General features: G+C 37.3%; 1 protein-coding gene across 16 annotated transcripts in view; it reads right to left on the minus strand.

Annotated features, from left to right (window-relative positions):
• Window positions 1–26,876, minus strand: part of SDCCAG8 (SHH signaling and ciliogenesis regulator SDCCAG8) — a 242,240-nt gene that overhangs the window by 138,443 nt on the left and 76,921 nt on the right. For all 16 annotated transcript variants that reach the window (XM_078357215.1, XM_035281020.3, XM_035281021.3 and 13 more), the window contains 2 exons: window positions 23,470–23,604; window positions 20,008–20,124 (listed from right to left, as the gene is read on the minus strand). In XM_078357215.1, the coding sequence (XP_078213341.1) occupies window positions 20,008–20,124; window positions 23,470–23,604 (252 nt within the window). The remainder of the gene's footprint in view (window positions 1–20,007; window positions 20,125–23,469; window positions 23,605–26,876) is intronic.

Consider the following 26,876-nt stretch of genomic DNA (forward strand, 5'->3'; position numbering starts at 1 on the left):
AAAGCAATTTCAATAAACAAGAGAACGGCAGGCACTTTCAAGTAAGATAAAGATACTTTCACTATCTATAAAAAATAAATTTAAATGAATTGAAAATATTGCTATTCCTAAAGTTACAAAGTGATTTTTCCTTAAGAAAACTTCATATGTCAATTTAAGTGCAGTAAGTTTCTTATTGACTTCAAGTTTAGAAAATACCATTTTCATTATTCAATGTATTTACAATGCTCACAAGTTCTTATTATGAGGTTAAAAATACTTAAAAACAACAAGGATACCATTCATAATCCTAAATTAAATAGTTTGTGAAAAAGTTTGGTCTAAATTGACACTATTACCTTAAATGAACAGCAGCCTAATTGTCATTTCAATAGGAAATTTCAATACTTTTCTGTACTTCTACATACGCTTCAGATGTAATATTTCTCAGCTACTAAAATTACAGGAAAACCAACATATATGCAGGCATACTTTTCAAAGTCAAAAAATTTTTATTGTGGAAGAAAAGTATTGACAACTACAAAGTCACAATTTCCAATGAAAGCCAGATAATTACTCTGCTAGTATTACTATAGTAAACCTAGTTTCTCAGATATGGCATCAGCTACTAAAAATTATTGTGTAAAAGAAATTGGCCCATTTATTTTTAACCAGCACAAAAGTAATTTTTGGCAAAACTACTTTGTCTCTGAGATGGTGCAGACGTTTTTATTACTTTTCTACTACCACAAATTAAGACTCTGATACTAAATGTTACTCTTATAGAAACTGCCTGGAGAACAATCAAATATTCTGATTGCTAAAGGGAATACACACGGAAACTTTGGGGTTATTTTGTACTTAACTTTCAAGACTTTGGGGTTATTTTGTACAGTTTTTATTTAGCAAATACAATTCCTGTTTCTTAAATACTATGCTGGTTATATTTTTTGCTAAAGTGTACTCCTATCTAAATGGGTGCAAAACATTTGGGAGTAAACTCCCCTGTGAACATAAAATATTATGTCTGTTTCATAAAAAACAAAATAGGCCTTTAGGAAAAAAACATGCAGTTAGGGACACATGACACTCAGTCATCATTTTAATCTATCCCCTCACTTCACAGGTGAGAACGTGGGACTCCAGTGAAATTAAACCACTCACTAAGCCCACTCAGCTGTACTAGAACTCAACCTCCAGACTCTTCGCTGATACCCCATTTCCCTTCAAATGTGGAATAATGCCAAACCACAACGCTAACTTGGTTACAAGCATAAATAAGCTTCCACTGGCAATAATTAACTTTTAAATGCAATAAAGAAAACGTATCATGTTTCTCCTCAGACAACTGTTAATCAACAAGAACTTTTTTGTTTTGCTCTTTTATTCTCTTATTGGTTCTGTCAATCTCTGACAACTAGAACAAATTTAAGACTTACTCTTTTTTTTAAGCAGCATCTTAAAGCCATACATATTATTTCTTAATTTAGAGAAAAAAATGCATTTCCTTAGGTTTGATTTTTGTCAATATTACTGTTTGGTACAGGTGCTAGGACAAAAGAAAATGTTTATTTTTCTCTCAAACCAAGAAAATCTCAAACATTTGTGGTACCTATTAAAGATCTCCCAGCCTTCCAGTTAAACTAAATGGTTTTGTTTTGTAGGAAATTGTATTTTAATCTTTCACTAAATGAACTTCAAACAACGGAGAAAAGAGTCTTATTTTTGTAGTCTGAATCACTTAATAGTTCAGACCATGGAACAGAGTCCTCTTCTTGGCTATACACACACACTGGCTCTAGCTGAGGTCACCTCTCTTTCTATCCACCTACCTACCCAGTTTCTGTTATTCCTTGGGTACCTAATTACAGAGAACATCAATATCAATGTTCTGGCTCTCAAATCCTAAAGAGAGCAAGAGAGGTAAGGTATCCCTAAAAACATACCTAAAGCATTCACACCTACAGGCTCTTACCTAACATTTACGCTCGGACCACCTAAACAGCATGTCTGCATTCAACTTACCTTTAAGCTGTTACTCTGCTTGTTGGTGACACAAAATAATTCCTCTTCCACTGGAAAACTGGACAATTTAACCTTATTTTGTTGGAAGGTTTTCATCGAAATTAATGAGATGTTCTTATGTGAAGAGGAAACGGCAATTGTAACAACAAAACTAGGTTTATTTATAGAGACATAACTGATTGAAAAAAAAATCCTTCTGTACTGAGACACGGTGTACGTGATCTCACCTTATGGGGAGTTTTTAGAAAACTCACTTTAGCTGTGGGTTATGTAAATATTTCTGTAAAATTCTATTTGAGGAACTTAAGAAATTATTGAACTTAGTTTTAACTCAAAAATAACCTATATTTTCTAACTAATTTTAGCAAGCAGCACCAAAATGTGAAGTACATTTTTTAGTTAATATTTTGAGTGTGTTCTTTTAAATTAACAACTTCCACATACAAAGGAGTAAACTCATCTCTTCCATTTATTGACCATCTATTCTATTCCTGTGCACGTACACAGCTTTTCATAGTTTAGAAAACTTTCATATACATTACTGAATTTATGTGCTGTGGTAATTAGAAAACTAGCATAATTCTTGCTTTCAACCATTTTCATAAAGAAAAATAAAATAGGCATAGAACAGAGAGATATAGGGTAATGATTAGGACAAAACACTTTAAAATGGAGAGTAAGTCAACAGAATGAATGGGAGAAATCTCAAAAAATGATTTTAAAGATGCTAATTTCTCAAACTGCCAATTTAACCCACTTATCCAGGTTATTTAGATGAAGAAAATGGAATTTCAGGCAGACCCATTTCAATTTTTCCCTCCCATTGGGAGTTTCCCAACATGGGTTTATATCCTGCCAAACTACAAAGCTGCTATATATTTACAAAGGCACTTTGATTTCTTAGCCATCCATGCCCAATTTCTTCACTACCTGCCATCAATGCAAGCTTCTGTCACATGGTTCATTGGTATCTAAGCCCACTACTTATACATAGCAGGTATAAAAATATTTTTTTTGATTTGACTAGAATTATTTTGAAGGTGGCAATGGTCTGGTTCATAAACAGAAAAACAAGCATAATCTGGTTCTTAAGCATCAATTAAAACAAATCATATAGAAGACAGAACAGCAAATATCGAGTTATAAAGAAGCTACAGGTCATAGACTCTGTGATGCTCTCTGTGCAATGCTATTTTGACCACTGACTTTAATGAGGATGCCACCGATGTGCTGATTGAATGTGTCTGTGACATAAACCTGAGAGGAATGATTTATTATGGCAACATGTTGAAAAGAGGATCCAGGAGAGCTCAGACAAGCTGATGCAACAGGCCCAAACAAAAATGACTAAGTTTCAGACAGATAAATGCAAATGTCTATATTCACTGCCCAGTTGTAGGTCAGCAGATACGTGCCATGAGGGGTTTTCATTGAATTTTAAGCTCCATAAGAACTTACGATGAGAGATGTTTGATAAACCATAAGGCAAATGATGGTGGGCTCTGAAGTGAGATTAACACAAGCTTAGGCAATGGCTCCACTGCTATGTACTGGTTAGCTGATACCAGCAGTCTCATAATCAGTGATCATCAAGATTCTGGAAAGGAACTTGATAAAATGGGACACAGACGGGAAAGATACGAGGGTGGAAAGGTAAGAATCACAATATTGGCAAAACTAATAAATACTGAGTATTGAGCAATTATTATATGCTGTGCATTGTATTATGAGGTTAACACAGATGACCTCAAATTTCGCAAAATCCTGTAGAGTAGCAAGTGTATCCATCCTCATTTTATAAAGAGGAAGACCGAAGCTTGCACGTTTTTAGTGACTTGTTCAGGTTCAGCAAGTAGTGGATAGAAGAATGAGAAATTTATTTGAGGCAGTCTCTTGGCCATCTATTCACCCATCTGTCCATCCAGTTACTGTGACCCTAATTGCAGCTGGGGCACCAGAGCACCAGAGTAACAAAAAGAGTAAGACAAGTAGAAGTCTCTGTCCTCAAACAACTTACATTTTAATGGGAGAAACTGATTGTTTAAAGTAAATGGACAATAAAATAATAAAAAACTTGTAATAAGCTCCGTGAAGGAAGGGAACAAGGTACTATAAGAAAATAACAGAATATACATTAGTAGCCAGTGAAGTAGAGACATTGAATTGGAAACCAAAAGAAAAAGTAGCTGCTACTTAGTCAAAGGAAGACTGGGAAAGAAGACATACAAAAGATGTTTGTCCAAAGGCAGTGGCATGTCTGAGAAGCTAAAAGAAAACCACTGAGGCTCCAGTGAATGGACAGAGGAAGAGTTGATAGGAAGAGGGTGGGAAGACAGGCAGTGGGGAGATCATGCAGGACCTTGCAAACTGTAGAAAGGAGTTTGGATTTGTGTTTCTAAATGCAAATGGGAAGCCCTTCCAAATTGCTAAATGGAAGAGCAATGCAATTCAATTCACATTTTGCTTTTGCAAATATGTTGAGTATGAACTAAAGAGGACATAACTTCATGAGGCTAATGTTGTGATAAACAAGATGATAATAAACTAATGAGTTAGATATGGAGTAAAATAAAGCAGAAAGGGGGTAGGAATACTTGGAAAATGGTTTACAGTGTAGAACAAGGCAGTCAGGAAAGGGCTCACAGAGATGATTTCAGCGATGACTTGAAGGTGTTATTCTTGTGATACACAGGATATCCTGGAGAACCCAGGTGAAGAGAAGAGCAAATCCAAAGGCTCTGAAGTGGCTGTGGGGGCAGGCTGTTTAGCACCTTGTGGAGTCAAGGTGCCTTTGACTCAGTAACAGCAGAGGCACCTTGACTTTGCCTTTGGCTGTTACTGAGGTAGGAACCACTACATGGCTTCAGAAGGGTGACAAGGGTTTAACAGAATTTCTCTTGTCCTTATGCTGTGATGGGGTTAAATGGCGAGAAGCAAGGAGCCCTGATTAACAGACTGTTGCAGTAACACAGCTGAAGACGACAGTACCTTGAACTAGACGGTAGCAGTGGATATATGTGAAGATAATTATATGGGCAGCAAAAAGGCCTCTGAAAAAATACTCAATACCATTCATCACTAGGAAAATGAAAATTAAAACCACAATGAGAAACCATTACATATTTACTAGAACAGCTAAATATAAAAGACTGATCAAACATTTTCAACACATGTAATTGTTAAAATATGAATATCATTATAAAAGGAGTTATTCTCATCTTGATTCTAAAACTTTCCATCAGATATAGCACAACAAAGACTGACCGAGGAGTGAGAAGCTTGGCCATCTCATTTAGGTACTATCACTAAGTATCTGTGGCAGGCCTCCTCTGTGCTGAGTACCGGAGACATGATGAAGGGGAAGCCATGACCCAGACTTTAGGGACTCTACAGCCACTTCTGGCAAGTAATTTCAGTTTTGTGAGGCTCTGTCTTTCCCTTCTCCTCTATTGCACCCCCTTTTGCCCTCCAGGTACACACAGAACGCCTCTGTGACTCTGTCCTGTTTGCCTGAATGGCCTTCACTTCCCACTCTCTTGCTCCCTCCAGACTGGGCTAAAATATGACTTTGATGATATAATTTTCGTTTTCCAAAATAACAGCTTTATTGACATAATTCACACACCACAGAATTCATCCACATAAAGTATACAACTGAATGGTTTTTAGTACATTCATGAAATTGTGAAACCATTACCACAATTGATTTTAGAACATTTTATCACCCCAAAAGAAAATCCATACCCATCAGCAGTCCCTCCCATTTGTCCCTAACTTGAGACCTGGGCAATTGCTAATCTTTCTGTCTCCATAGATTTGCCCATTCTAAACACTTCATATAAATTGAATCATACAATATGTTGTCTTTTGTGACTGGCTCCTTTCTCCTAACATAATGTTTTCCATTGTAAGTCTATGATGCTGTAGAACGTATTGTTACTTCCTTCTTTTTTACTGCCATGTAATATGTATGTATGTATACACACCCCACATTTTATTTACCCATTCATCAGTTGATAGACATTTGGGTTGTTGCCAGTTCTTGGCTACTATGAATAATGCTGCTATGAACATTCATGTGGAAGTTTTTGTGTAGCATGTTTTCAATTCTCTCGAGTATAGAGCTAGGGTGGAATTGCTGAGTCATACGATATCGCTATGTTGAACATTTTGAGAAACCGCCAGAATGTTTTTCAGACTGTATGACTTTAAATTCTACTAGCAGTGTATGGGCGAGTTCCAATTTCTCTACATCCTAACCAACACTTGTTATTATCTATCTTTTCTATTATACTTATCCTAAGTAGATGTGAAATGGTTTCTCATCTTAGTTTTGGTTTGCATGTCCCTGACTGATGATGCTGAGCGTCTTTTCACATGTTTATTAACCATTTGTTAACAGTATAGTTATTATTAGCATATCTTCTTTGAAAAAATGTCTATTCAGGTCTTTGCCCATTTAAAAATTGGCATGTCTTTTTATCATAACTTGTAAGTATACCTTACATATCCTAGATACAAGTCCCTTATCAGATACATGAGTTACAAAAAAATTTCTCCCATTATATAGGTTGTCTTTTTTCTTGATAATGTTCTTTAAAAGTCAAAAGCTTTTAATTTTGGTGACCTTCCATTTATTTATTTTTTTCAATTCTTCTTTGTGCTTTTGGTGTCATATCTAAGAAACTATTACCCAATCCAAAGTTCCTAAGATGTGTGCCTATGTTTTTTTCTGAGTTTTAGAGGTTTAGCTCTTACATGTAGTCTTTCAACCATTTTGAATTAATTTTTGTCTACACTATGAAGTAGGAACCCAAGTTCTTTTTTTTTGAGACATTGTTTCATTCTTGTTGCCCAGGCTAGAGTGCAATGGTGTGATCTTGGCTCACCACAACCTCCACCTCCTGGGTTCAAGCGATTCTCCTGCCTCAGCCTCCCAAGTAGCTGGAATACAGGCACGTGCCACCACGCCTGGCTAATTTTGTATTTTTAGTAGAGACAGGGTTTCTCCATGTTGTTCAGGCTGGTCTCAAACTCCTGACCTCAGTTGATCTGCCTACCGCGGCCTCCCAAAGTGCTGAGATTACAGTCATGAGCTGCCGCACCCGGCCCCCCAAGTTCTTTCTTTTACATGTGGGTATCAGGTTTAGCAAGCACCATTTGCTGAAAGTCTGTTTGTTCCCTACTGAGTTTTATTATCCTTGCTGAAAATCAATTGATTGTAAATATGTAAAACATTTTGAACCCTCTCCCACCACAGTAAACCACACCCTCCACTGAACCCTCATCACATTGAACTTCCTTACCAGACTGTAAGAGTTGTTAAGGGCAGTAGATATACTTTCATTTTCACTGCAATCCCTGTGGCCTATTTGTTTGCAACACATAATAGGTTATCGCTATCAGTGAAATAAAGGGATGCATGGAAATAAGCTGACTCACAGTCTAGTCATCTACAGAATGGAGGGGTGGACTCAGTTACTAAAGTCTTTTGGACTCTTGGTGCCCACCAAGCCATTGCTCTTCATTATCTGAGGCCCTTCCTTCCATCCTTTATAGGTGGCCATTGAAATAGAAAAGACTAAAGATTAAAGTTACTTTCATAAATTCCATTGCTATGTGAATAAAAAGCATCTTCTGAAAAATGCCAAGGTACATAAAGTTATTATTATATATTATTACTACTTTTCAGACAGGGTCTTGTTCTATCACCTAGGCTGGAATGCAGTGGCATGAACACAATTCACTGCAGCCTTGACATTCTGGGCTCAAGTGATCCTCCCATCTCAGCCTCCCGTATAGCTGGAACTACAGGCACATGACATCACACCTGGCAAATTTTTTTTTTACTTTTTTGTAATATAGGGTCATACCATGTTGGCTAGGCTGGCTGCTAACTCCAGGGATCAACAATCCTTCTGCTCTGGGCCTCCTGAAGTGCTAGAATAATGAGACTAAGCCACCATGTCTAGCATGAGGTTATTCACGACAATCAGCAGTGGCTGTAGAGGAAAAGGGATTTTCATACCAGTAATAGTTTTTTAAAAAATTCATTATTGTGGTTCCCTTCTGAAAATCCTGATGCATTATACTGATGGCTATGTGGTCATGTTTGCTTATTCTGAGTTATAGTTTAAGGTGAAGCAGTATAAATAGGAAAAAAAAAAGCCCAATTCTTCTTAGCATAAATGCCTCTAAAATGTCTTCCTCTAAAATCTTTCCCATTTTCTCTTCCCACTTTTCCCCCTCTACTTTTCTTTCCTCTCTTGTTTTTATACCTAAGGATAATTCTAGTATCTTTCTTGCTCTCCTAGCCATTAATGTAAGTCTATGTTACGTCAAATTCAGCATTGAGATACTTCAAAACTTTGGATTCTGCTCAAGAAAAATCAGCAAGTCACACTAAGGTTATACATTAGTAAGATATATAAAAAGATATATGTCTACATATAGATGTAAAAAGACATACAGATATCTGATCCATTCATTAGTCTGTGTTGACTTCACCTTTAAGATGAAACAGGTCTGGTTCCTGTTATATAAAATCTTGCCTGGCTTAAATCGCTATCCACATAGTGGACCATCAGTAAATTACGGAAGAAACACTGATCCTCCTAAAGTCCTGTGATAAATTTAGTTGAAAATGACACCCTAAAGTTTTTAATGCAAACTAAGATATGACAATTACCTCTCTGTATGCGTGAATTCAGATTTCTTTGCAGAACATTCTAAGCAAGCTAAAGAACAGTCCACACCAGGCACAGTGGCCCAGGTCTGTAATCCCAGCACTTTGGAAGGCAGAGGTGGAAGGATGACTTGAGCTCAGGAGGTCAAAACCAGCCTGGGCAACACAGCAAGACCCTGTCTCTACAAAAAAATACAAAAAGAATTAGGCGGTGTGGTGGCATGCACTTGTGGTCCCAGCTACTTGGAAGATGGAGGTGGGAGGATCACTTGAACCAAGGAGGTCGAGGCTGCAGTGAGCCAAGATCATGCCACTGCACTCCAGCCTGGGCAACAGAGTGAAACCCTGACTCTAAAAATAATAATATTGATAATTAATTAATTAATTAAAAAGAGTCCGACAGAAAAGACAGCACTTGTAAAACAATTCTTTCCCTTCCATCTTGTTAAGATCTCCTTCAAAGTTTATTTTTACCTCCCTTGTTTCCTTCGCAGCCACACTTTCTATAAAGATATGAGCATCCCTTGTTCTTTAATAGGAACTTTCAATGACAGCTTGACTCATGAAGAAAGGCTAATACTACTACTTGTGTAATTTATTACCATGGAGAAAGAGTGGGGGACAGAGAGAGAGAGAGAAAGAGAAGGTATCGGGACTTCAGTTGTAAGTAGAGAGATTTTATACAAAGAATTTTCCATTCCTATAGGGAACTCCAGAAATGTTCAGGGATGGCAGAAGGCAGGCCAGAAATAAAGACCCTGCAGCTTTCTTGCCTTTTTCCTAAATGTAAGTGTAACGAATCCACTTAAGTACAGATGTTAACACCAAAAAGAGTTAAATTAACTTGACCATCTGTTAAGAAGAGTAATATGAAAAATCTAAACACCTTGCAACTCATTAACACTCATGAGCAGCCTCGAGTTACATCAGGAGTCTCTGTGTACGGTAGTCTGTCTCACACTGAACTTTAGTGAGGGGCAGAAACACGCTGGGGATGTGTAAAACCTCTAAGAGAATTTAAAAAAATAGTTTTTGCTTTGATTTGGATGATTTATTTTTAAAAGAACCCCCAAAACAAAATCTTAAGATGATCATACTCTGGGTCATCTGTGCCCAGAACTGCCACAGCTTTTCACTCCATGTTTGCATTTACGAGGGCACCAAGTGAAAACAAAAGGTGAAAGCATTAACTATGAACGCTGTGTTTCTGAAACGGGAAGCTGTCGATGTATCCTGATCATCGTAAGTTCACCTACCCAAGAAACTCTGGCGGAAGAGTTTACTCTCACAAGTCTTGTAAAAGCTGGCTACTCCCCTTAGAATACTACCTTTGAAAGTCTGCCAGTGCCACAGATCCTTCCAGTAGAACTGAAATTTTAATTCAGAGTGCGGCTTCAATCCTTGCTGCAGATTAGATGATGACTGTCTTGTAAGTAAATTTAACTCTTCACACGGCTAGACATGTTCCTGTTCTATTACCAGTCATAACGAAAATATCTAAAATTGCAGATGACAGTCAAAATTCATTTTTATCATCTTAACCAAAGTGTCATTTATATAAAATGAGAGTGAATAACTGAAAAATATAGAATAAAACTGAGGCTCCAGGCAATTTCTATTGATTTTATTAATGTTTAATTCACAATTAAGACGGGCAAAGAAATATTTCCTATGTTTCTAGAAATATAAGAATTTAGAGCTAGAGAAAACCTTTGCTACCACTTGTCCAAGCTTCTCACTTCGCTGGGAAATAAACCTAGGCTCCGAGAGGTTTGCTCAGGAAGTTAGCTGGAAAAGCCAAATCAGAAAGTTAAGTCTTTGTACTCACAGTCCTTAGGTAAAGTATGTATGTTTACCTGTCTGTTCTGTGTTTCACCTTTCATCAAAAGTCATGTGCTAATCTTCCACAAATCATCAAGAAAATTGTCAATTCTTTCTTCCTAGGAAACCAATCCTATATGAGTCTAACACTGTTAATAAAATGACATTTTATTTATGTTATCTGAAATTTGAAAGATCTAAAAATTTTTCTATCACATAAAAACTAGCACAAAGAAAATAAAAAAACATATGCATACATTCCCAAACTATAACATGACTTCTATGCCTGACTGCAGGGCATGCAGTATATTGTTAAGTATACATTTATACTGGGATTCTGAGTGTTACTGAAACCCATTTTCTATGGGCAATCTATTATAACAGAGAAGTGGCACTTGAAATATGGAGGTCAGTTATACAAAAATGCTATGGAATCAAAAGACTCATATGTTCTTAAATGCGCCCTCCTTTCTCACCCCCACTCCTTTGCTCAAGCTGCCATGCTGAACCTTCCAACCAAATAGAGTTCTTCTTCTTCTATCTGTGCTGCTGTGCTGGGCAACATTCTTTCTGTTCTGTTTTGTTTTGAGATGGAGTCTCACTCTGTTTGCCCTGGCTGGAGTGCAGTGGCACAGTCCTGGCTCACTACAACTTCCACTTCCTGGGTTCAAGTGATCTCGTGCCCCAGCCTCCCGAGTAGCTGGGATTATAAGTGCATGCCATCACAGCTGGCTAATTTTTGTATTTGTAGTAGATACAGGGTTTCACCATGTTGGCCAGGCTGGTCTTGAACTCCTGACCTCAAGTGAGTTACCCACCTCGGCCTCCCAAAGTGCTGGAATTACAGGCATGAGCCACTGTGCCCAGCCCTGGGCAACATTCTAACCACCCTGCAAGGATGTTATCTCTCCCCCTCCCAAATCCCCATACCTTTTGCATTTTGCCGACAGTTCCTATGTTCTCCGTGACATACATTTATTGGCATGCCTGCTTTACTATGCCTTTCTGACAGAAATTCATTAGAGCCCCATAGCATGCACATAATACGTGGTTATTGAATTAAAGCAACATACGAAGTTTAGGGGAAAAGGGGCCTAAATCTATCATAGTGGCTGTTCTCAAAATCTAACTTACTATCATTTTCCCTTAAAAATATATGTAAATGACCACAGTAACATCATCACCATAAAGAATAAGGAGCAACACAGAAAAAAATCCCTAAGATAATGTTAAATGGGGAGGCCGAGGCAGGTGGATCAGCTGAGGTCAGAGGTTTGAGACCAGCCTGGCCAACGTGGTGAAACCCCATCTCTACTAAAAATACAAAATTAGCTGGTACATGCCTGTAATCCCAGCTACTTGGGAGGCTGAAGCAGGAGAACGGCTTGAACCCAGGAGGCAGAGGTTGCAGTGAGCTGAGATCGCACCATTGCACTCCAACCTGGGCAAGAAGAGTAAAACGCTGTCTCAAAAAATAAAAACAGATAATGTCAAATGAAAAAAGAAAAACCAAAACTAGGATCTATTGATATTTGCAAATATGATAGATGCATATGGACAGAAAGTGGAAGGTAAAACAGAAGAATAAAAACAATTTGCACTGTTGGGTGATGGTATGTCTGGCTTCTGTTAATGTGCTTATGTTTATACACGAAATGTTTTTAAATGCATACATACGTAGCAACTAGTAACATTCATATTGGCTATTGGTACTAATATTTCTGGACGATAAAGGAAAAGAAAGCATATGTAGTTATCTTATGTCTAATGTCTCTCGGCTTGTCGGCCTGCATGGACACATTCAAAGAACTGCCACTGCTTGGTAGCTAACAGAATTGCAGAGTTGGTACCTGAGAAGACACTCTGCAAAGTTGGCAGTTGGCTGGTGAGTCAACTTTCATAGTCAAAACAAGCAAGCAAAAAATGTTCAAAGAACCAAAATATATGTCATCCACCGAAACTGAAAATATAGCAAACATTATATTTCCTCGGGACACACAGGAATATTCCTAGAGTCCAGTTGATAGTTTTATATTCCTATCCAAAGGCAAACATTTTTTTCTGAATGTTCCTCCTATAAGGCAAATTATTTCTAAGACAGCCTGTTTTGTTTCCTATTTACAATCTTATCTTCTAAATAGGCCTAAATTGCTATTTTCAGATGTACTGTTTCTGCTTATACATTTGATTTTTAAAAAATAAATTATTATGTTGAATAGCATTATCATCTTTGTTGGAAAATCAAATGACAAATAGAAATTTGAGCACGTTAATTGAAAACAGTGTTTCTATGAATGAGGTATACATACACTGCCTCAGAAAACAACTCCCTAAATGCTAAATGCCCTAATGATCTGCAACGTGGTATTCTTCACTGGATTGATTTGGAAATGCTCCTTTATGCAGAAAAATTGAATTAAATATTTTTTACTGCTAATTTTGTGATTTTACCAACATAATTATGATTTTAAGCGAAGGAAGTAATTTGGCATGGTGTTTTATGAAAATAGTAAGTTCAATCAGTAAGTGAGACTTGTATTAAATGGATATATTTTAAATTATTTGCATAATCCAATGAATCCTACTTGTCCCATTCAAGCATCATCCAAGTCAAGAACAAAAGAGACTGATTTATTAGACATATGCCAGGCTGAAGAATTTTCTCAGAACTCTTGGTTAGGCTGTGATAAGAACACAAATGTATCTAAGTATGCTGAACAATGCTTTAGGGCATACTTAGAAAAGATGCTATAAAAAAGCTTTATTGCATCACACACATGGAACCAGATTCTCCCTCTCATGGGCTGTAGCCAGCATGAAGTTCACACTACATTAATTTGCACTTGTCGATATGCTGCTTTGCAAGTATTCTTAAGGCATGTTCAAATGTGTACTGTGACTCCTCAACTAGAACATAAACTCCCTAAGGGCAGGACCTGGGTCTCCTAGTTATTACCCCACAGTGTCTAGCATACTGGTCTGGGTAAACCAAGCCCTCTGGAACTGCTGTTGTCTTAGTAAGGAGCAGGGACGAGAATGTGCTAAGCCTACAGACTGAAAGAGGGTGTGAAGAATACTGGAGAGCATCTCTGTCATCACCAGGACCGAGTGATTACATGTACCAAAGCCATGCCCAAATGGCCCCTCTCCCAGTCATTTTCAGAGGGAGAAGTGAGACTGCAGGTGGTAGTTGGATAAGTTTCTTAAGTCTGGTTCTCGAGAAGTCATCCATTATCTTAGCATATTCCCCAAAAACCTTCTGAAAAAGAGTACACAGCTTTACAGACACAAAGCAGAGAATAGAACGGAACAGGATTTTACTTTAATCTGTAAGTGCTAGGTTTCAAGTAGAAAAGACTAACACTGCTGTTATCCACTTTTAAAAGCTACAACGATGTATTTCTAGGATGCTTCCAGAATCAAATAGAAGACTGGACCTCAGAGGTCCATGAGCTGGGTAAATCATATTGCTGCTATTATTTAAAACTAAAATTTCCAGGGAGAAGTTTCCATGGCCTGCTGCAGCGACTGCAATCTTCTTACTATGAGAAAATTCTTGTTTCAGGTTACTGTGATTTCTAATTGTTGTAATTAAATCCCTTTGTTCCTGTTTTGTCCATATTGAAGATTCAAATCAGGTGTTTAACTTTTTCCTTGAAATAATCTGTCAAACCCTTAAAAACATAAAGTAATACTGCAGTCTTCTCTAAGTAAAAGGTACAATTCTTCAACTTTTTTTCATTGCTTTTATATTTCTCTAACTTTAAAAATGACTAACTTAGGCTGGGCGCAATGGCTCACATCTGCAATCCCAGCACTTTGGGAGGCTGAGGTGGGTGGATTGCCTGAGCTCAGGAGTTCAAGACCAGCCTGGGCAACACAGTGAAACCCTGTCTCTACTACAATACAAAACAAAAACAAAACAAAAAACAAAGTTAGCTGGGAGTGGCAGCATGCACCTGTGGTCCCAGCTACTCAGGAGGCTGAGGCAGGAGAATCGCTTGAACCCAGGAGGCGGAGGCTGCAGTGAGCTGAGATCGCACCACTGAACTCCAGCCTGGGTGACACAGTGAGACTCGATCTCTAAAAAATAATAATAATAAAATAAAAGGACTGACTTTAAAGGCTTGCAGGCCTTCTTCTCCTTTCCTTACACAACGTCATACAATATAGATGCTCTTCTTCCAACGGCCTAATTAATTCAACAGAATTTAGGTGATAATGCCTGTGTTGCTACACTCCATCCTTAATGTCAGTGTCCAAGTGCTGAATCCCTGCTGTAGGTGTGAGCAACCCTCAAATCCTTTCTGCCCTCATTTTTCCAGCCGAATTTCGGATCTGTTTCTTCTTGATGTACTCCACCCGAAATATTTGCTTTCATTGCTCCATGAAAGTCATTTCAAACTTTGATGTTTTCTACTCAATAGGAGCCACAACTCCAAAGTTATAACGTGTACAATAGCAGTAAAAAAACAAACAAAGCTTTCTACGTCAGCCTTCTTATCTCTGAGTAATAATATTGGAACCAACCTAAACACAAAATTGTAAATATAAAATAATACTGCACTTATGCTCCCATCTGAGCCACTAGCAAGCCACATGCTACTAGTAAGAGAATGCCATGATCACCAGTGATATGCTTACTTGGTAAGGCCATTAGATTTTTAAGAGACCAAAGATGTGACACATTTGTTGTACTGCAAAATACTCCAAAACCATTGCTATTTAAGATACACGGGTCTTCAAACTCAAAGCTCAGCATTCTAGGAAAGCAGAGGAAACTTAAAAATACAGTTGTGTTTCTATATTCAAGGTAGGGACTGGCGACTTTTTCTGTAAAGGTTCAGACAGCAAATATTTTAGCTTTGTGTGCTCCATGGTCTCTATCACAACTCCTCAGCTCTGCTGTGGTAACAGGAAGTAGCAATAAGGCAATATGTAGACAAGTAGGTATGGCTGAGTTCTAATAAAACTTTATTTATAACATAGACAGCAGGCCAGATTTGACCTATGCGCTGTAGTTGGCTAATGCTTTCTTATGAATACTGGGTACATGAGCATACTGAATATGCATATTTGTCTGTATATGTAAGTGGGGATATATACACATATATTAGCATGCGAAATCTCATTTGCCCATTCCCGTCGTCATGGCAGTTTCATGGGCACATGATCAGTGCAGTCACACATGTGCTGTTTGGAAGGGTCCTTATACTTGCAGTTTCAGACTCTATGATCAATGTTTTGAAATGATTAGCAATTTTATCTTAGAATTGTGTTTTGTAGGTGTACTCTGATGGGACAATGGAGACTGAACTCCTACATGTGGTCTCATCTTTCCACTGCCTCATTGCAGCCCTGGGCAGTTCTCAGAAATATATTCCTCTCCAGCTTCTTCAGTGCCAACCCTGCCCTGCTGCTGTTACTGCCCTCCACCCCAGGTGAACCAGGGCATGTCACTGGGAGAAGTGTGTGTCTTTTGCCTCTGGTAGGATCCTGAATGTGTGTTTAGAGAGGACTGAATCAAGTATGCCCATCCCTGGCATCTTAGAGCAGGACAAGGAGGTACTAGTTCCTGCCCCAAGCTGGCAGCACCACAGCACACTCTGGATTCCATGCAGAGCCTCTTCCCCACCCCTGATCCAGACAGCAAATAGGTTCCAGTATGGAGACTGCAGTCTCCCAGGGGTCACCTGTCTGACCTCCTTAGGTTAGGGGAGAATCACCTCCCTGCTCCACGCTGGGGCATGGTGTAGGTCCTGTGGCTAGAAGAAGGAAGAATCCAGAAGCTCATGGGGCACCTGTGGGGTCTGCAGTCCCGCATAAATATCATCCCTATGCTGAAGAAGCCTAACATCAAATAGCAAAAAAATATGGCATGTCCAGTCTGGGTTGGTCTGGGAGGAGGGGCAAAGAGAGAGACTGAAGAAGAAAGGAAAGCGTTTTCAATTTTGGTTGTTTTTAATGTCACTTCTTTCCTCCTTTCTGAACAAAATGGTCCTGTATTTTCACTTTGCACTGGGCCCTAAACAAAGGTTGGAGGCTGTAAAGAATCATCTTCTGAGATTCATTTACCGAAAGGGAAGTCGACAAAAAATTCTATCTACACGTCACTCATTTCAGGTCAGCTAATCCTTGTAATGCTAGGGCTTCCTGTAACATTCCTAAATCTCAAATACAAGGCTCTGAAATCGATTACGTATTTTGGGTTTCGGATTCTCTGAAGCTCCTTTTGGGATATGATTATCAGGCATGCTGTATGGTAGCCACTCCCTCAAACAGTTCACTACAGGAGTAATTTACACTTCTTTAGAATGAGGATGAAGCATTTTATAAAGATAAACCACCATCAAAGCATTATATACAAAATTTAACAGACAACAACAAAGAAAGGCGAAATTTTACTAAGAGTTCTATTTATTTCCTATTGAAAAGGGTAATACCAGATCATTCTAACATATAAAAACATACTTGTTTTCCTAATTTGAATAAACCAACTGTAATGCAAACATTTTTGAGACAAATAAATGTAAATATAGGCTGGGTACAATTTGATATTAAAGAATTATTGTTAACATTGTTAGGTATAATGACACAGTGTGTAAAAATATCCTTCATAGACACACATGGGTATTTATGAGTAAAATAACATAATGTCTGAGATCCATTTAAAATACTTCTCAAAAGAAGAAAAACAGTAGAGGAAGATGACAGAAGAGAAGAGGAAGAAACTGAAGAGAACAAAGTGGAGCAGAAAAAAACATGACAAAGAAGATGAAGGTAACAACGAGGACAGAAGTTGAGAGAAAAAAGAGTGAGATTGATGGAATGGGATTGTGGAAGAGGATTGGCAAAATGATGAGTGTAAGTGATGGAAATGTGAAATTCATTATAATATTCCCTTTACCTTCATATATGTTTTTAAATTCCCCTGATGAAGTGTGTTTGTGTGTTTGTGTGTGTGGGTGTGTGCGTAACCACTGCCTAAAAAAATTTCTAATAAAAATCAAAGTGCATATTTCACATTCTCCTCCATACCAAATGCCTTTTTTTTCTGGTGCAAGAAGCATCCTCTGAGGCTGACAAGGAATTCTCTGAGCTGAAGAGATACAAAGGAGTTGATGGGAAGGATAATCCGCCCATCGGTTCTTGACACAATGTAAAGAAGAAAAGAAGAAAGTGGGTGGAAGAGACAGCCATTGTTACTCTCCTGACCTTTCCTTCTAATTATACCAGAGTCAAGGCTCAGGTCACCAGGAAAATTATTTTGGTGGTCAACCATTTGCCCTATTTTGTATACATCAAAAAAGCTCTTGTTCTCACACATTCCAATCTCACAGTTTCCCACCTACTTTAAAAATGTATCAAGCGGTCAGATTCACTAAAATATGTAAGCATAAAATGACCGCAGTATGAAGAACACCTTGCTTGCAAACCTACAGATAGTCTTCTTGTGATGCTGAATTGTAAGATACACAACACTTAAAATTTGAATATACTTTATATTATTGTAAGTATTTCAGATAAATGTTCAACATGCCCTGCTTTTAAAAGCTAAATGTAAATTTCTCTCTTGAGTGCAGATGGTGGCCAAGCAAAGTAGTTCTTTGGTCTTACAGACAGAAGGTCAGGTCATGGCTGAAAGACCAAAGAACAATTGCTGCTTTGCTACTCCAAATCATCCATGGAATGAGACACCACTACTTTCTTTTCTGAAACTGTCTGTTCAATACAAAATAGTTCAAAAGAGTACCTATAAGATTTCCTCACATTCTGTCCAGGAAAAAAAATGGTAACAAGCACATCACATCACAAACATCTTGTAACTGTTGAGAGGTTTTATTCCTAAAGCTGTGACCTCCTAAAAAGGCACGTCTCTATCTTAAAACATATCACTGTAAGTCATTATGAAAACTACTGTTGTTTCACTATTATCAGAAAATGTTTACAAATGAAAAGTGCTCCTTATAAAATCCTGCAACTTCAGCCTTCATACCATCATGGGTTAACTAAAATGAGAGTTAATACTGCAAATCCTTCTAATAAACAAGTTATTCACTTACAAGTGATAGATATTATACTTTTATTGTTCCTGGGTTTTTTTCCTCTAGAACATTATAGTGAAATTTTAAATAACTCGGAAACTCTCTCCTGATGTATTTTTCCAGTTAGTCCAAAATATTATGCTGACAGAGTGCTGTAGAACAATACAAAAGGCATATGATAATGCCAGTCAGTATGCCAATATGATTCCTTTTAAAAAAAATTACAGTACATCAGGAAAGAAAAGTTATCTGTGATGAACTTAGTAGACTAGGCCTTCAGTCCCTGATAGAAAGTATTTTCCATTCTACTATCAGGCACGCCCCCAACTGGATGAAATAAAATAGGTTTCATTATCTGCACATGTTAATAATGAAAAGTCTGAAAATTTGAAACCCATTACACCACCAAAAATAGTGGTGCAAAAGCAGAATTTTACTTTGGTTGCCAGGATTTTAATTTAGCACTAAGGATTTCCGTTATGACTTGAAAAGCTTTTTGTACTAAACTTCGTTATCGCTTTCATTTTCAATACTTTTCCCAATTGTCTTTGCATCATTTGTCATAAAGAGTTAACTGGCTCAAAAGAGGAAATATGTTGGAAAATATGATGAAAAACCTCGAACTAGAACCATATTTTTAAAAAATGTATTTGGAGTGACCTACTTCTAAATTCTAAAACAATTTCTTTAAAATACTGACATGAAGAATCCAGTCTTATTATTTTAATTGAATAAACAACCTACTTTCTTGAATATAATGAAAATCTTCAAAGTCCTGTACTGTAACATAAAAACAGAAAATCCAAAGTCAGCCTATTAGAACTGCCTCTCTAAAAACTTTATCCCTGTTGTCAACTAAAATTGGAGTATCTACTTCATCTCAACAAAGATATAACATAAAACATCTGTTCAAAACTGAAATTGAAGTATGCAGCTTTGATCGCCTAACATTTCTAATGTCACTGTATTTAGGCTTTGTGAACAAACGTATTCATGGTTATCTTAGCTAAAACTGGTTTCACTCTGCCAACAATCAATTTGATTGACATATTTACATATCAACTCATCTCATCTTACGAATTTTAAACTTTTTCATTTAAAATTGGATTCAAGTTGGCATCTTTCAAGAACTTTATGTATGTATATTTTAGGTTCAAACTGTGCATTAGAACATTTCTTTTTACTTTTGTAAGTAATAGATACACAAAACCAAATGTATATTTATGACCTGTCAGATTGGAATTTTATTTGCATGCTGTTGTATTCTCACCATTTCATGTGAAAGGTGATAATTTTAGGCAACTATAAAAGAAATTTTCTTAACAATATAAACTGGATCGTCCCATTAGTTAGAAATGATACAAATAAATAACAGGAATAAAACAACATCAACTTGAGAAAGAATGCTACTTATATCTACAATTGCTGCGATCATGATGTGTCCTCTCTTACCTGATCTTTAATTTCAAGATCTCTGTTAGTTTTTGCTCTGTACTCTCTGTGCTCCTTTTCTGCCTCGTCTTTCTCCATGTTGGTTTTATTCAGCTGATAGCGCATTTCTCCACACACCTGTTAGATTGTAAAAACTGGATGATTACCTGCTGGAATCTACCAAGCAATGCTTGCAATTAAATCTTTTGGTGCCCCCTAGAGGTCATATAGATAAAATACAACTAAACTTTTCTAAGAATGCTATATTCAAATGTAGCCTGCTAAGATTCAGAAGCAACATGAGGGATTATTGATTTTAACAATTTCAAAGTACAGCTAAATAAATGCATAAGTAAGGAATTTAAGTAATGTGCCCAAGATTATTTTATATAAAATAACAGTTTCAACTGCATATTATCAACCAAAATGCACTATCATCTAACTTTTTAAATAGGCAAAGTTAGTAGTTAAAATGTTAAGCTATGTTATTATTCATTCACATGGTTATGGTTAAATATTCACTCTATATTATAAAGTTTTCTTTTAAAGACTTCATCACTTATGCCCTTTAAAAAGGAAATGTATAAAGAAATTTTTCTCTGCTAGTAGACATATTATTGATATTTATATCTGTAGTATCCAGTATTTACTGCAAGGTTTGCAGATAATGTCATCTTTTCATACACAATCCCAGGTATTCAAGTCAAGGAAGATTTTTCTGGCAAAAACAACATGGACTGGAACTAAGCACACTATGCACTTATAACTGTAACCTTCAATATAAAAGAAAAAATATGCTTTTAAATGAAATAATTGTAATATAGCATCAATAACGAACATACATAGCATCTTAAAAGTGTTGCATATTATCCTTTATACTTGACACTAAGAACTTTGTTTTATTTATTTTTTCCAATCCAGGGCTGCTACAGACACAGACATATATTTGAAAGTATAATTAGCAGATAAATCTAAACAAGCAAATTATGGGCCTTTTGAGATAACTGAGAACCTACAGAGAGTTCAATTAATGTACAAGTCTGCGAAGTTTGCTTCTAATTTACAAATATATGGCTCTTATAAGTAATATATTATCTAATGGTTATGCTTTCTTGAAACTTTTCAATTTTGATATTTCTCTAAAAATGATGATTTTGAAAACTTCATAAGTCAGTTTCATCATTAATGAGGTATTAGAATATACTACGGTATAAAACCTATACGCATTTAAGCTGGGCATGGTAGCGCATGCCTGCAGTCCCAGTCCCTCTGGAGGCTGAGGGGGAAGGGTGGCTTGAGCCCAGGAGTTTAGTACTGTGGAGTGCTGTGCTGGTGCCTGTGAATAGCTACCCCAGCCTGCACAACACAATAAGATCCTGTCTCCAAACAAATAAAACAGAACCTAAAAAGCAATTTTAAAAATAATCTACATTTAAAAGCTATAGTGACAACACTGGAGAAAAAGTCAACAGGCTTCCTCCCTAGTGGCCCTCAGAAAGCTAGAACAATAATGAGGTTATTAAAAATTCTACTGTAAATTCAAATGGCTTCAATGTGTGAGAGTTTACTCTTCCCATTTCAAAAATTATAAATGTATAAAAGCTATTAATTCTAAACCTAAATAAAGTTAAAAATTCAGAGTGACAGGAAAAAAATTAGAGGAGCCATACTTTATTTTCTTTCCCAATTCTTCAACAGTCCTATGTAAATCTAGGAATAAAAGGAATAAAACCCCCAGCTGATAATATCAGAAGACCACAATTATGCAGCTATGATGTTTAAAACCCAACACCAATACGAACTTATTACGTAAAAACTGTTTAAGCATTGGGTCTTATTCAAAATTATTTCATCCCTTAATTTTACTCCTAAAGTTCCCTGCTTTCCTACTTTCAGTTTGGCATTTGCTAAGTTTATCCACAAAACTCAAATTCCATTTAATATTCAATTAACACATTAAATTGAACTAGAACTGTATTATCTCCATGGAGGAAACCACCTCAAGGCAGTTTAGTCTAATCACTTTTCTGATGCTTAAGTCCTTTCAGATACTTCTTTTTTTTGAGACGGAGTTTCGCTTTTGTTACCCCGGCTGGAGTGCAATGGCGCGATCTCGGCTCACCGCAACCTCCGCCTCCTGGGTTCAGGCAATTTTCGTGCCTCAGCCTCCTGAGTAGCTGGGATTACAGGCACGCGCCACCGCGCCCAGCTAATTTTTTGTATTTTTAGTAGAGACGGGGTTTCACCATGTTGACCAGGATGGTCTCGATCCCTTAACCTCGTGATCCACCTGCCTCAGCCTCCCAAAGTGCTGGGATTACAGGCTTGAGCCACCGCGCCCGGCCCTCAGATACTTCTTGAGACACAGAACTCTCTTTGCTGTACCACATTTCAACAGTAAGTTGTCTCTCTGTTATCAACTGAAAATTGTCTTATCATAGCTTCACCCACAAATCTAGGGTAAGCATTTCCATCCTTCTGAACTAATGTCTTCACTTCCACCCCATCTTCACACAAAAACATCACGCTGATCGGCAAATTTGATCTTCTTAAACTTCTACATTAGCTAATATGAATGCTTCAAAGCAAATGGACAATTACAGAAACTCAAGAAAAAGGGGAAACATTAATTTTAATTACTGAATTATAGAGCAACAACAGCATTACAAATATGTCAAAATTTAGGAAAATACGTCAAGTAACAGAAGGCAATATGGAAAGAGTATTTTAAGCAAATCACCTGTGTATTTAGCAGTAAAAAATAAATTAATTTCATTTATTACATTACACATGCCCACATTTGGTTTCTTAGTTTTAAAGCATTAACTACGGAAATCTAGATGGACTACCAGTATTTCTTAAAATATGTACCTTCCATATTAATCATTGCCAGTAAAGACCATTAAACATTTTAGTTCTTGATTCACAAGCCAGTGACGCCCACAGCACAGACATTGTAGTATTTCAAAGTATAAAATAGGATCATGTAGTATTAGAGTCTTTATTTTAATGACCAGGTCTGAAAAGCAATGGGAAGTGGAAGATTTTTTATGTTAAGCATACCTTTTAAGTTGTAAATATGTTTCCTTGGCAATTATGGTAAACAGCAACCCTATCTATGGCAAAAACAAGGCATTCCTAAATTTAGAAAAATAAGGTTTATCAAATATTCAATAATTAAAGTAATATAACTCTTATTTATTTGTAAGTCTGTCTCTGCCACTTAACCCTTAAGTTCTTCGAGGACATTACTTGTGTCTAATTCATCTCTGTACATGCAATACCCATTAAGGGCCTGCATACAGTAAATGAATGTTTGCTGAGTAACCATTAGGTAGCCTTTTATTATTCTTGAAATCACAAAACTTTTCTGCTCCAAACTTCTTCCTGATAACAATAAGAGCTTTGGACATTAGGAAAAAAAAATTTTTTTTAAGAAAATAGTTCCTTAAGTAACTATTAAACTAAAATCTCTCTCTCTACCTTTGTGACATCCATTTCCCGAGAGGCAAGCTGACCTTGAATTTCCTCTAGTTGATTAACAGCTGAAATCTTTTCCTTTGTAATCTTTTCCACCTGGGCCTCCAGTTGGGCAATATTCTGAGACAGGAGCAACATCTGTAAGGGAAAACAAAGGTCCTAAACAATAATGTCATTTGACAAAACAAATACTAAAACTTCTTGGAATTAATAGCGTCTCAGTATAATCACTGCCATATTCTGTGGATTGGGTATGTTCATTTCTCTACCTCCTCTACTCACCTATGCCCAGTGAATTAAAATATGTAGTTCTCTCCTACTTCTCTACTATTCATTCCCCTGATCTCTAATCTCATTTTGAAACATGTAAAACAAGATGATAAAATCAAAGTTTTGGCTGAAACCCTGAAATGATAGATATCGAATACCCAAGTAAGTTATGGAACAGAGCGCCATCAATACATTCAGAGGAAATGTGGAGGAATCAGACAACTCTTAGTCTTCCACATGGAGGGCATAAAAGGAGTGATAGGAAGAGTAAAGAAGTTTAGATAGAGCAACTGATCTTCTGTGACTCCCACTACCCTCCCCCCCACACCAACAAACAAGAGGCTCTGTGAAGTTCCCTTTGTTGGTAAAACCCCACCTATCCTTCCCATTATCTGGTTCTCCCTCATTTCTCCGATAGGTTTCAACTCAGCCCTTATCTCCTCTCCTCCAGGAAGTCTTCCTGACTCCAGTTCCCAGCACAAAATAGGCAGCCCCTCCCATGTTCAGGGTTGATATTCACCTGTCCCAGTGTGCACTGGGACGGTTATGCCTGTTGCTTGTAGCCTGTGTCCATTCTCACTGATTGTTTCCCATGCTGTAGTGATTAATATTTTGAATATCACTATGGCGTGTGCTCACAAATCTCTGTGTATATACCTCCGTCACACCCTAACCTCTGCGTACCTCTATCACAGTACTCATCCCACTGTTCTTAGTTGTCTGTTTCCTCATTTGAGAAGTTCCTCAAGAGCATGTTCTTCAAGAGGTACCAAATGTTTGATGAATGAATAATTAATTAGAATAAATGGCTTTCCAAGGGACTCTATGGATATTAGGTTCTCAGTTTTTCTTCTCAAGATTAGAAATACTTTCAAGGTCTTAGGTTTATTCTGTATAGTTTTTGGTTTGCAATTACATTTTGTTCTGTTCCAGGAAGTCCAAATTTTCTAGGCTCTTAATTTCTTATTTGTACTGGCATTTTTTTTAAATGTAAAAGCAGCAAAACATACAGGAATACCTATCAATTTTTATCTGATAAAACAAGAACTGGTGACAAATTTTAAATAATGATGTTTAAAATTTACCATTCTACACTGACATGGATGTGAATTCAGTTTTATAACTAAAATCAGTTACTAAAATTATAGGATGAAATCAACATTGAATCAAAGGTTTAGTAAATTAAGACCCTTACATCAACACAATGAAGATAGGTGTCTGCCTATGAACTACAGTACTAGTTAAAGTTGACCCTATCAAAGTAATGAGCCTAGTAACTATTTTCTAATCTAGGCAGAGGTATTAATGAACTTTTCTGAAGATAGTAAAGAATTGTATATTTGACTTGTGGTTGTTTACATGTCCCTATGATCAAAGAATTGTCTACATATCTAATTTTCACACACAGTTTTACTAACAACAAACTACAAAGTATTCTTGGGCACATTACAATCTCTAAACCTAAAGTTGAAAAGGAGTTAAATACGACAAATCAAAAACATCAATTTAATTTCTTAATTTAAAATTTCCAGTTCATGAGCATATATACTATGAATGTGTAATTAAACCTTTTCTAGAATCATACAATAGCAACAAACTTTAATTACCAGCTACTAAAAATCATATTTTACTTATTTATGTGGACATACATAACTGATGGTAAACTTCTTAACATTGTATGGTTTTTGAAATAAATATAGTGACATTTATTTTGCTATTTATAAATTCTAGTCCATTTCTCTTATAAGACATGTCACAAATCTCTTCCTTATGATTCCTCCCTCTGCCACCCATCATTTCCTTCCTTTGCCCACTACCTGTCTGCTACCTCCTGTCACCCACTTTCTGAGGTCTCCCCTCCTGTCGTCACACCTTCTTTTTCCCCACGCCCACCATCTGGAAGTCAACATTACACGGCAGGAGCTTCTCCACCCACATCTGTTGCAGAGCCAGAAGTAACACAGACACAGCTGCAACACTGCTGGATGTCCAGGACGTCAGGACGTCGACATCAGGTAAGTCCTTTAAACTTTGACAGGGGCAAGGAAGAGACAAGGACGCCCAGGTTGGGAGAGGCTGATAGAAATTTCTGCAGAGCAGTCCCTAGTGTATTGAACACGGTATGAATCTGTACTCCCTATACAAGAGATACAAGAATTAAGGATTTTCACAATGAATACTGTCAAGGAAAGCAATCGAGAAAATGTGAGGACCTCAGGGGGTGCTCGATAAATATGTGATCAATGACTGAATGAACTGACAAATCTGAGTGCTCAGTGCAGCTGAGGACCATTATTGAAGATAACACACAAACTCACAGCAAGTGCCAGGGGAATGATTCAAACCTGTGTAGGTAGAAGGCATCTGTTCTCCTACAGCTTCACACACAAATGGAATTTTTTTAAAATAAGAAAAGTAAGGGAGAAATTTTAAAAAATACATGAAAAGAAAGAAAATCTGCAAGTTTCACAAGTGTTCCCACTGGTAGGAAAGCAGGAGTGCCTATTCTAGCACTAACTTTAACAACCCAGCACTTACAATGTTATGATTAATTGGTCAGTCACCCTATTAAATTATGTTCTTGCCACGCACAGTGGCTCACCCCTGTAATCCCAGCACTTTGGGAGGCCAAGGTGGGTGGATCATGAGGTCAGGAGCTCAAGACCAGCCTGGCCAACATTGTGAAATGTGTCTCTACTAAAAATACAAAAATTAGCCAGGTGTGGTGGCGGGCGCCTGTAATACCAGCTACTCAGAAGGCTGAGGCAGGAGAATCACTTGAACCCAGGAGGTGAAGGTTGCAATGAGCTGAGATGTGCCAGAGCAAAAAACACCATCTGAAAAAAAACCTATGTTCTTGTGTCAGGCAGTATGATATCTATTCTCTCTTTAAATCCTCTAAGAAAGGCTGGGAGCCATGGCTCACACTTGGACCCTAGCGATTTGGGAGGTTGAAGCATGAGGACTGCCAGGAGTTCAAGACCAGCCTGGGCAATGTAGTGAGACCCTGTTTCTACAATCGTTTTTTTTTTAATTAGCCAGGCACAATGGCACATGCCTGTAGTCATGGCTGAGGCAAGGGGATTGCTTGAGCCAAGTAGTTTGAGGATATGATGAACTATGATCACACCATTGCACTC

The sequence above is a fragment of the Callithrix jacchus genome, chromosome 19 (genome assembly GCF_049354715.1).
Source record: "Callithrix jacchus isolate 240 chromosome 19, calJac240_pri, whole genome shotgun sequence".
Taxonomy (NCBI): Eukaryota; Metazoa; Chordata; class Mammalia; order Primates; family Cebidae; genus Callithrix; species Callithrix jacchus.